Below are 11,934 nucleotides of genomic sequence, written 5' to 3'. Positions count from 1 at the left end.
GATATATATTACATATTTAATGGATTATCAAATATAAATTCTTAATACATTGTATGTAAAATAGGATAAATACAGAGTATTCAAATATGAATTTACACTAATTATCTCCCCTGATAGACAGAAGCATCAACCTTATAAATACAGTGTACACATATTCAAACTAATCATCTAATTGTAACAGGGTGCTCATGCCTGCCACGGGTTATAGAGAATCCAAAAAAGCCATAGTTTGGTTTACACTTTATTCTCCAGGTAAAAACCCTGTAAAAACATACAAATACACAATTTTAAAACTACAATACACAATACCTAATGCGCTTTACATTACGATATATTTACAACCTCTTTTTACAATTTATACATATCTTCAGAGGATATACAATTCTAGACAATTAAACTACATAAAAGTCCATAACGGCTATATTATACATGTTACACATTACATTACAATTACCCTACACTAGAAATAACATACATACCCTATCCCTTGGACAGGGGTTCCTCTCCCGATAATATTACGGGACTCGTAGACAAAGTATAAATTACGAGCACACAAGCGTTCTGTTAAGGAAAAGAAAGCCAAAAATAAATAACCCGCTTCAAGTTAACGTTATCCATTTTACTAAATATAATAAATAAAACCATTTAAAATTACCAGAACTTACTTTATTTTAAAGATAGAATACGGCCTCTCGTTGTAAAAAGCACAACGGAGGACCCCACTAGATATATATTTATATTCAACAATAATAGAAAATAGAAATACAGTTATACACCTTCTCTATTATAATTAGAAATTCATACTTTAAACTTACTTTATCCTTTAACAATAATCTGGCAGATAGTCAACAGTCAAGCCGTGCATGTATATACATCCTCACCCGTGTGTCGCTGATGTGATAGTCCACGGGTGGCGCGGTCCTACAGGTCGGGTACACTCAGTCACGTGACAACATATACATGACATACACGGACAACACAAGGTACATGTACAAGACGCGGGAAACTGAACATTACGTAAATGTAAGCACAAGACGCGGGAATACAAAACTTTTACAAACCAGACCTGATGCACATTAAGTATACCTAATATCTAAAATGACAATTAAAATTCACACATACAATACTCACACCATCTTTTAATATATATTTGCCACTTTGGCAATTAATATATATATATATATACAATAATACATTTATTACAGTAAAACAAAATAACCAACTGCTACATCATTACAAAAAAAGACATGTTTTAAAGACTCACAAGAAAAATAATTTTGTGACAAATTCATTCTTGGAACATAAACATTCATCATGATTCACAAGCAATGAATGTATTCTGACAAATATTTACATTACAGTAAGTATTACAACATAAATGAGTGTATGTGTATTCAGGTAAATATCTATATGCAAAATGTCTGCATTCTCTAGTTGAGAATAATGGTAATCACAAAATGTTCATCCATAAAAAGTACAAAATGTGACCTTTGCCTCTTACCCAGTGTCACCTTGACCTATTTCAAAGATTCCCAAGAAAAATGAATTTTGAGACGAATTCATTCTTGGAACATGAACATTCATCATGATTCATAAGCAATGAATGTATTCTCACAAATATTTACAATACAGTAATTATTACAACATAAATGAGTGTATGTGTTAAGGTAAACTCTAGTTGAGAATTATGGTTATCACAAACAAAAGTTTCATGAGGGATCTTGGCGCCCACTATTGAATAATCTGTTATTGTTCTGAGGATGATTTTTTCTCAAGATAATGATCTGATAACAAGGAAATCGTACATATAAAACGTTAGAGAGATATTACAGAAATGTCAGCCATTCATGAATTTTGTATCAGATTCAATTACAAAAAGATATCGAAGTAAAATTTGATGCCATGACCTTGAACTTTGGCCAGATGACTCCTTTGATTCATAATATTATAACAAAATGTTAATCAGTGATAATATACAAAATGTTACGTTGATTTTAGAACCAGTGACCTTGACATTTAGTCAGCTTAATAGTATCATAACAAAAGGTTCATCATTAAAACAAATTACCTTGACTTGATCCAGTGACCTTGAATTTGATCTAGTTACATTGATCTATTGTCGGTAACTTCTTTAATTCTAATCAATTTTTCTTCATCAAGGGATAACAAATCATTCATCAGGAACCTTAACCTCTGATACAGCGACCTTTTTAATTGACCCCTTGTTTGATATTGACCAATTTTACTTCATCAGGTCATCAGTGGAAGGATGCAAACTTTAATATTGACTTTGACCTTAAACCTAGTAACCTTGACCTCTGGTGTGTTGACTCTTCCCTTAAATCTGACCATTTTTCTTCATCTTGGCATAACAATATGTTCATAGGTAAAGGATCTTCAATTCTAAAAATCAAAGATAGCCACTAAATGGTCATGTTGTTTTCCCGACCAGATTGCAAATTATATGGACATAAGTAAAACCTACATAGCAAATTTGAGAAATATGCGTCGTGTACTTACAATATGACGACAAACAATTGTCAAAATCAACATGGCCACATGGTGGCCATTTTGGTATTGGATCTGAATCAAAATCAAATGGGCACAACTATGGACCACGATGTACACATGAAGTTTGAAAAATATCCTTCGTGTAGCTTTCAAGAAATAGCGATAACCAGCACTTGTTTTAACAAAATCGAATCAGAAACAAGAGATCCCAGAGGGATCTTGGCGCCCACCATTGACTGATCTTTATAGATCAGATTGATCTTTTCTCTACTTTTCCGTTCCTCTAAGTCTTATTACTAATCTGTGTAAATTCCGAAACAGTCCTCTAGTACTTTTCAAACAAGGGGAACCTATATATAAAATTTCAGATTTAGCGATAATGGCTGTCTGTCGGCCATGTTGTTTTTGGATTGGTCCCAAAATGCAACACCAGGGACCAAGGGGAACCTATTTATGAAATTTGAGAAAGATCCCTGCAGTACCTTCTGTAAAATAGCGATAACAAACTTCAATTGTCAAAATCCAAGATGGCTGCGTGTCAGCCCGGTTGTTTTTCTGACTGGTCTCAAAATCCGATATGTATAACTAGGCACAGAGGACAACCTACAAATGAAATTTCAGAAAGATCCCTTCACCAATTTCTAACAAGAGGCCCAATGGGCCTGTATCGCTCACCTGGCTCTGCAGCAACTTTGAAGTTGATTGAGGTCATTTCTACAGATACTATGCTGATTACCTCTTTATTCAAATATCATAGTAAGCTAGGTTTATTCATATTAATAAATTTTCCCAGTCCTTCATTCCAGCATTCTATTGGCCTAATATCAGGTCTCTGAGGCTCTTGGCTATCGCAAAATTATTGTTTACAGATTTAAGCCGATTTCACACCTGTGACCTTGAATGTAGGTCAAGGTCATTTATTTGAACAAACTTTGTAGCCCTTCACCCCAGCATGCTACAGGCCCAATATCAAGTCCCTGGACTTCTTGGTTATTCAGAAGAAGTCGTTTGAAGATTATAGCCTAATTAACCATGTGACCTTGAATGAAGGTCAAGGTCATGTATCTGAACAAACTTTGTAACCATTTAACCCAGCATGCTACAGACCCAATATCAAGTCCCTGGGCATTTTGGTTATTGAGAAGAAGTCGTTTGAAGATTATAGCTTATTTGACCCATGTGACCTCAAATGAAGGTCAAGGTCATTTATTTGAACAAACTTTGTAGCCCTTTAACCCAGCATGCTACAGGCCTAAAAGCAAGTCCCTGGGCCTTTTGGTTATTGAATAGAAGTCGTTTGAAGATTATAGCCTATTTGACCAATGTGACCTTGAATGAAGGTCAAAGTCATTTATTTGAACAAACTTTGTAGCGCTTCAACCCAGCATTCTACAGGCCCAATATCAAGTCCCTGGGCCTCTTGGTTATTGAGAAGAAGTCGTTTGAAGATTATAGCCTATTTGACCCATGTGACCTTGAATGAAGGCCAAAGTCATTTATTTGAAAAACTTTGTAGCCCATTATCTCAGCATGCTACAGGCCCAACATCAAATCCCTGGGCTTCTTTGTTATTCAGAAGAAGTCGTTTGAAGATTATAGCCTAATTGACCAATTTGTCCTTGAATAAAGGTCAAGGTCATTTATTTGAACAAACTTTGTAGCCCTTCACCCCTGCATGCTACAGGCCCAACATCAAATCCCTGTGCTTCTTGGTTATTGAGAAGAAGTCGTTTGAACATTATAGCCTAATTGACCCATGTGACCTTGAATGAAGATCAATGTCATTTATTTGAACAAACTTTGTAGCCCTTCACCCCAACATGCTACAGGCCAAATATCAAATCCCTGGGCCTCTCGGTTATTGAGAAAAAGTCGTTTGAAGATTATAGCCTAATTGACCCATGTGACCTTGAATGAAGGTCAAAGTCATTTATTTGAACAAACTTGATAGCCCTTCACCCTAGCATGCTACAGGCCCAATATATAGTCCCTGGACTTCTTGGTTATTGAGAAGAAGTCGTTTAAATATTATAGATTATTTGACCACTGTGACCTTGAATGAAGGTCAAGGTCATTTATTTGAACAAACTTTGTAGCCCTTCACCCCAGCATGCTACAGGCCCAACATCAAATGCCTGAGCCTCTTGTTTATTGAGAAGAAGTCGTTTGAAGATTATAGCCTAATTGACCAATGTGACCTTGAATGAAGGTCAATGTCATTTATTTGAACAAACTTTGTAGCCCTTCACCCCAGCATGCTACAGGCCCAACATCAAATGCCTGAGCCTCTTGGTTATTGAGAAGAAGTCGTTTGAAGATTATAGCCTAATTGACCCATGTGACTTTGGATGAAGGTCAAGGTCATTTATTTGAACAAACTTTATAGCCCTTCAACCCAGCATTCTACAGGCCCAATATCAAGTCCCTGGGCCTCTTGGTTATTGAGAGGTTTTTTGAAGATTATAGGCCTAATTGACCCATGTGACCTTGAATGAAGGTCAAAGTCATTTACTTGAACAAACTTTGTAGCCCTTCATGCAAGCACGCTACAGGCCCAATATCAAGTCCCTGGGCCTCTTGGTTATTGAGAAGAAGTTGTTTGAATGAACAAGTTGACGCCGGACGGCCGGACGGCCGGACGGACGGACGCCACACCACGGCATAAGCTCACTTGCCGTTCGGGCAGGTGAGCTAAAAATGGCATTGAATATTACATTGTCTATCTACAGAAGTTATGGTTTATGAAGTCAAACTAGTTGTTATAACAACAAACAACAGTATGATTGATTATATGATCAATGCAGGTTTTTCATCATGGAAATGATGCTATGGAATATTCTGGTCCCAGTGCGTTTAATATTGCACCGATAGGTGTAACAACTGCGCAGGGATGTGGGTTTGTATTCACATTCATGTATCCGATAACCATTCCGATACAGACCAAATCACCGCAAGGCCTTTTCATGAAAACCGCTGAGCCAGAGTCCCCTGCTGTGCAAAATGTCAAGGTGGGATGGCAACCAAACACTTGATACTGGTTGGTCATTAGGAAACTCCGAGAATGACTAGGTAAGTCCAAAACTGTTGACAGTGGTCTTGCGTTGACTTTATTAACTTCTAATAACCCCCTTGTGACGTCAGTGGAGCTCCCAAATTTGAACACTGTGTGCGTGGTGCTGAAATGTTTTACATCTATTTGAATTAACCCACTGTTGTATTCCGGAAGTTCCTCAAACCCTGAAACAAGAGAGATTGCCAATCAACAATAGGATTAAATTGAACAACTGATATAATGAATAAGTGATACACTATTGACTAATACATATATACACTGCATGTATACGTAAGGAAAATAACTATTCAACGTAGATATTTCCTTTATATATCATTTTTTTTTTTTGCGTATAACTCACAGGCTATACATGTTTTAACATCTTGAGATACACTTTTGTGGGCTATTTGTAGGACTGTTTAACTCTAGACAAGAGGCCAATGTGCCTAAACGGTCACCTGAGTTTTGCATTATTTTTGTGAATTTTACCCTTTCGGGCCCCGCCATTCAGCCCTTGGTAGTCAGCAAGGTTCAACAATGTTAGAATGAATTCCAATAGAAATTTAAAAAAAGTCAAAAAGGTGATTTCCCTCTATAAACTATAGTAAAGTTTATCCTCTCCCCAGGGGCAAACACGAGACCCCAGGGTCATGAAATTCACAATTTTGGTAAAGCGCATTAAGACCCTTCCAACTATGAAAAGTATTTGATTCTATCTTATTGAGGGGTATTTCAGTCAATTTTACCCCTTTTAGCCCTGCCCCTCAGGCCCCTGGGGGTGGGGGTGTTGGGTGGGGTTGGTGGGGGTGACCATATAATTTACAATTTTATTTGACCCCTAGCCATATCAGCTCCCATGTCATCGAATTCCATTGAGTGGTTTTGGAGAATAAAGTAAGAAGAGAACAAAAATACAGTTTAGCGTTCATCATTAAAATCCGATTCAAATTACAGCATGTGTATATTTTTAACCATCATATACTGCAGGTCTTGTGTAATTAAATACACTGCACCTGTCTTGTTTTAACGGCTGATCATACCTCTACATACTTCTACTTTATGATGCATTTTGCGGGGCAATCGCTTAGGCAACACAATACATATCAAATCAACAAAATACCTGTATATTTTGAAGATTTCTTTCGAACATACCTGTTCTTTCATAACTACTTTGTCTAGTGTTTGAAAATTGGCCAGTAGTTGGGATCCTTGTTTGGTCAGTTATTTCAATGACGGCGACATCAACGCTTGGATCCAGCTGTGGATTAAAAATTGCTCTGTGGACATGCCCGCATGCTGGATCTTTGAACATTTTTACATCGACGCTGGGTTGTGTCACTTCAATTTTATCATTTCCATCGTATTGGTAATCATTATATGGCGATGTGCTTGGATCATTAAACACTACGTGTGCGCAAGTGAGGAAGCCAATCTTGTTGTTGAACTTCACGAAGGGACCATGTGTGCCACTGGTAAAGGAAGGTGGTTGTCCTGATGCATCGACTGTTGATCTTCCGATATCGCAACCCATCTTGAGGGTAGGGTGACGGACAATACTAGGTATTGAATCATATCCACCAAGCATGAAGTAACCTTCATGTACATCCACATCTATATAGTCTCCTTCATCTACGTATAACTGCTTTGGAAACTCTAGTTCCCCTAGTGGCACTACACCTTTTGTACTACAATACAGTTCGATGCAAGGTTTGTCGATGATTTTGGCTCCGTTTTCCCTGTATATCAAAGGGCTGACACTGATTATGTTTAAGTTACTATGATTTTTCCAAAGCATATCCTGGTGCTTTGATGTAGCTTTTTTAGCTCGTTTTGCATCTTCAGGTGAAATCAATTTCTTTGTGTTGCGTTCCCCTTCTAAAGTATATATGTATGGATTTCTAAACATTACCAAACCAATGTCATCAAGTTCATCAATGTAATCAGGAGTTATATGTACTGAATATACAATGTAAACTCGAGTGCGCTTGCCATCCTTCTCGCGATGCCCTGGAATGACAGCAGGTTTGAGAGCAGAATGTTTCATCTTCAATTGTTTGGCTAGCACTATCATAAACACCTCTTCCATGGGGTTACTTAATTGCAAGGTTCTAAAACAGAATCTAATGTTATTTTCACCCGAGCATTTGATCAGTGTGCATGCTATATCTGTTCTATCCATGAATGTTGCCAAGTATAATGCTGAGACTTTTCTTTCTGCTAATCCCTTCAGTGCATCCTCTGATATGTATTCCATGATATCATATTCTTCATCCCATTCGATTCCAGTATAATACTGCATGCATTCGATCATTTTTGTTGAACCATACACCGACACGATATGAGGTAAGATTTGCGAAGCAATATTCTTTGTTTTTGATAAAAATAATTTTTTCTCCAATGTTCTGAACTCGTCAATGTTTTGCTTCTTGACAATTCCTATGACCCATCTGACATCTGAAATATCATTCAACGTGTAAGACATATTAATGATTTATAGTTGAATAAGTAATACCTCTAGATTTAAAATATTGCAGTAATATAGACACGAATATTTCCGCAATAAAATGTATGTGTCAACCATAACACACTTGATACAAAAATAATGATACTAGAAAATATAACATATTCCAAGATTACTGTATAGCACTAGTGTACTATAAAATGTGGTTGTTAATAAAAAAAATTAATAAAAGATCATTTCACAAACAAGAGGCCCAATGGGCCTGTATCGCTCACCTGGTTCTACAACAACTTTGAAGTTGATTGAGGTCATTTCTAAAGATACTATGTTGATTACCTCTTTATTCAAATACCATTATAAACTAGTTTTATTCATATCACAAATTTTTAGTCCTTCATTCCAGCATTCTATTGGCCTTATATCAGGTCTTGGAGGTTCTTGGCTATCGCAAAATTATTGTTTACAATTTTAAGCCAATTTCACCCCTGTGACCTTGAATGTAGGTCAAGGTCATTTATTTGAACAAAATTGGTAGCCCTTCACCCCAGCATGCTACAGGCCCAATATCAATTCCCTGGGTATCTTGGTTATTGAGAAGAAGTCGCTTGAAGATTATAGCCTATTTGACCCATGTGACATTGAATGAAGGTCAAAGTCATTTACTTGAACAAATTTTGTAGCCTTTCACCCCAGCATGCTACAGGCCCAATATCAAGTCCCTGGGCCTCTTGGTTATTGAGAAGAAGTCGTTTGAAGATTATAGCCTATTTGACCAATGTGACCTTGAATGAAGGTCAATGTCATTTATTTGAACAAACTTTGTAGCCCTGCACCCCAGCATTCTACAGGCCCAATATCAAGTTCCTGTGCCTCTTGGTTATTGAAAAGAAGTTGTTTAAATGAAAAAGTTGACGCCAGATGGCCGGACGGACGGACGGACGACGGACGCCGCACCACGGCATGAGTTCACTTGCCCTTCGGGCAGGTGAGTTAAAAAACATACAGAAATTTTAAACATAAAAAGTCCCCGACTATAAGTGTAATGGATCTCTCTTTATTTCTTACCATTTGCACTCTCCACATCTGTCTTCATCAATTCCGGTCGGAATTTGATGTCACTCATTTCTCCTAAAAAGGCAAATATTGCACAGACTGAGTATCATATTTCATGTACTGTACCAGGTAAAACACCATGGGTGTTATCCAGTATTAAACGTTTAATAAAGACATGTCTAAACAACGGTATAACTCTTCACCATCTTTATTTATTTTAATTTAACAAATTTTATTGACATGATGTTTATATCAATTGGATCGAATAACAAGCAAGCCTATATAAATTCTTTATTTATTCCATAGAAGACCTCTGGATATTTCGACCTTAATAACTTCCTCCTTGGATCACCTATATTGGTCAAATATCATGACTTTTCATTTCAAGACTTTCAACACTGAGTTAGCATATCTTGTTCTTCTGTCAATGGTTTTATTATGCAAACCCTTCATTCGTGTAATGTACACAACACTTATTAAATACAAGTGGCCCAATGGGCTTGTATCGCTCGCTTGCTTCTAATGAGTTGATCAAAGTGATTGATGCAGATAATAAGTTGATAGACATTTCATTCAAATATCAAAGACCTTGTTTATGATACAACATTTACCCTAGGTCATTGATCCCTAGTGGTGTCAGGGTGTATAGTTTGTGTATCCAGTAGGATACAACATTTAACCACGGTCACTGATCCCTAGTGGTGGCAGGGTGTATAGTTGGTGTATCCAGTAGGATAGAACATTTACCCTAGGTCATTGTTCCCTAGAGGTGTCAAATAATTGAGTAGAAACACATAGTGACAGGTGAGTAAAAAAACCTTATGGTAACACATTGGGACAGGTGAGTCAAAGAACCGTACGGTAAAACATTGGGACAGGTGAGTCAAAGAATTAAACGGTAGCACATTGGGACAGGTGAGTCAAAAAACTGTATGGTATCACATTCGGACAGGTGAGTCAAATAACTGAGTGGTAATACATTGAGACAGTTGAGTCAAAGAAATGTATGGTAATACATTGGGACAGGTGAGTCAAAGAACTGAACGGTAACACATTAGGACAAGTGAGTCAAAGAACTGCATGGTAATACATTAGGACAGGTGAGTCAAAGAACTGTATGGTAACACATTGGGACAGGTGAGTCAAAGAACTGGCCAATTTTTCGGATCAGAAATCTAAATTCAAATGGCACAAAAAGGGACCAAGGGAAACCTACACATGAAGCTTGAGGAATATCCCTTCAGTACGTTTCGATAAATAGTTACAACAATCTTCAATTCTCAAAATCCAAGATGGCCGTCTGTCAGCCATTTTCTTTTCCTGATCAAAAGTCTCAACACCCATTAAATGAAATGTTGACACTGAATAATAAGATGGATAGATGCAGCACAACAATATAAACTTACCTTTCCTAAGGGGAGTAAGCTAAGGACCTTCTCAGGTAAAAACTTGGAAATTATTGATTCCACTGAAAACATCAAAAATGTCCGAATGTGTAATGAATCTCCTTTTATTTCTTACCCTTTACATCCTCCACATCTGTCTCCATCGTGTCCTGTTGGACTTTGATGTCACCGATTTCCCCTGGAAAGACAATGATTGCACAGACTGAGTAATAAAGTACATGTACTGTACCAGGTAAAACACCATGGGTGTCATCCAGTATTAAACGTTTAACAAGGGCCCAATGGGCCCAAATCGCTCACCTGCAATGCAGTGATCTTTTCATATATGGATCCTGCAGTTATTTGAAAGCATGCTACAGGAACAATATAATGTCTCTCTGCACTTTGGCTTTTCACTAAAAGTCATTTAAAGATTTAAGCATACTTGATCGACGTGACCTTGAATGTGAGTCAGGGTCATTCATTTGAAAAAACTTGGTAGCCCTTCACCCCAGCATGCTACAGACCCAATATTAACTCCATGGGACTCTTGGTTATTGAGAAGAAGTCGTTTAAAGATTTTAGCCTTTTTGACTCCTGTGACCTTGAATGAAGGTCAAGGTCATTCATTTGAACAAACTTGGTAGCCCTTTACCCCAGCATTTTACAGACCCTATATCAACTCCCTGGGACTCTTGGTTATTGAGAGGAAGTCATTTAAAAAATCTTAGCCTTTTTGACTCCTGTGACCTTGAATGAAGGTCAAGGTCATTCATTTGAACAAACTTAAGAGTCCTTCACCCCAGCATGCTACAGGCCAAATATTAGGTCTCTGGGACTGTTGGTTATTGAGAAGAAGTCATTTAAAAATGTTAGCCTTTTTGACTCCAGTGACCTTGAATGAAGGTCAAGGTCATTCATTTGAATAAACTTGGTAGCCCTTTACCCCAGCATGCTACAGACCCAATATCAACTCCCTGGGACTGGTGGTTATTGAGAAGTAGTTGTTAAAAGATTTTAGCCTTTTTGACTCCTGTGACCTTGAATGAAGGTCAAGGTCATTCATTTGAACAAACTTAGAAGTCCTTTATCCCAGCATGCTACAGACCCCGTATCAACTCCCTGGGACTCTTGGTTATTAAGAAGAAATCATTTACAGATTTTAGCCTTTTTGACCCCTGTGACCTTGAATGAACGTCAAGGTCATTCATTTGAACAAACTTGGTAGCCCTTTAACCCAGCATGCTACAGACCCAATATCATCTCCCTGGAACCCTTGGTTAGTGAGAAGAAGTTGTTTAAAGATTTTAGCCCTTTTGACTCCAGTGACCATAAATGAAGGTCAAGGTCATTAATTTGAACAAACTTGGGAGCCCTTCACCCTAGCATGCTACAGGCCAAATATTAGATCTAGTGGACTCTTGGTTATTGAGAAGAAGTCGTTTAAAGATTTTAGCCTTTTTGATTCCTGT

At 37.5% G+C, this 11,934-nt stretch overlaps 1 protein-coding gene and 1 long non-coding RNA gene across 2 annotated transcripts; both read right to left on the bottom strand.

Annotated features, from left to right (window-relative positions):
• Positions 1–228: 228 nt before the first annotated feature.
• On the bottom strand, positions 229–807 carry LOC117317357. The gene is made up of 2 exons (XR_004530183.1): positions 480–807; positions 229–261 (listed from the first exon to the last, which is right to left on the bottom strand). It is a non-coding gene; the product is annotated as an uncharacterized LOC117317357 (long non-coding RNA).
• A 4,348-nt stretch (positions 808–5,155) lies between these two features.
• LOC117317349 lies at positions 5,156–9,153 on the bottom strand. The gene is made up of 3 exons (XM_033872150.1): positions 9,090–9,153; positions 6,716–8,017; positions 5,156–5,748 (listed from the first exon to the last, which is right to left on the bottom strand). Exons 1-3 carry the CDS (start codon positions 9,145–9,147, stop codon positions 5,324–5,326), a joined length of 1,785 nt encoding a protein of 594 aa, XP_033728041.1. The 5' UTR covers positions 9,148–9,153; the 3' UTR covers positions 5,156–5,323.
• Between the last annotated feature and the right edge of the window lie 2,781 nt (positions 9,154–11,934).

Source organism: Pecten maximus, chromosome 19 (assembly GCF_902652985.1).
Source record: "Pecten maximus chromosome 19, xPecMax1.1, whole genome shotgun sequence".
Lineage (NCBI taxonomy): Eukaryota > Metazoa > Mollusca > Bivalvia > Pectinida > Pectinidae > Pecten > Pecten maximus.
The sequence above is the reverse complement of the archived record's forward strand: the minus strand, read 5'-3'. Positions and strand labels throughout refer to the sequence as shown.

What these genes read in the sequence shown, in the direction of transcription:
- LOC117317349 (XM_033872150.1), bottom strand. Translation starts at nt 9,147, where the DNA reads ATGAGTGACATCAAATTCCGACCGGAATTGATGAAGACAGATGTGGAG. An exon ending in AGATGTGGAGAGTGCAAATG is followed by an intron (nt 8,018 to 9,089) that starts GTAAGAAATAAA and finishes ATGATATTTCAG; the next exon opens with ATGTCAGATGGGTCATAGGA. An exon ending in AAGTAGTTATGAAAGAACAG is followed by an intron (nt 5,749 to 6,715) that starts GTATGTTCGAAA and finishes CTCTTGTTTCAG; the next exon opens with GGTTTGAGGAACTTCCGGAA.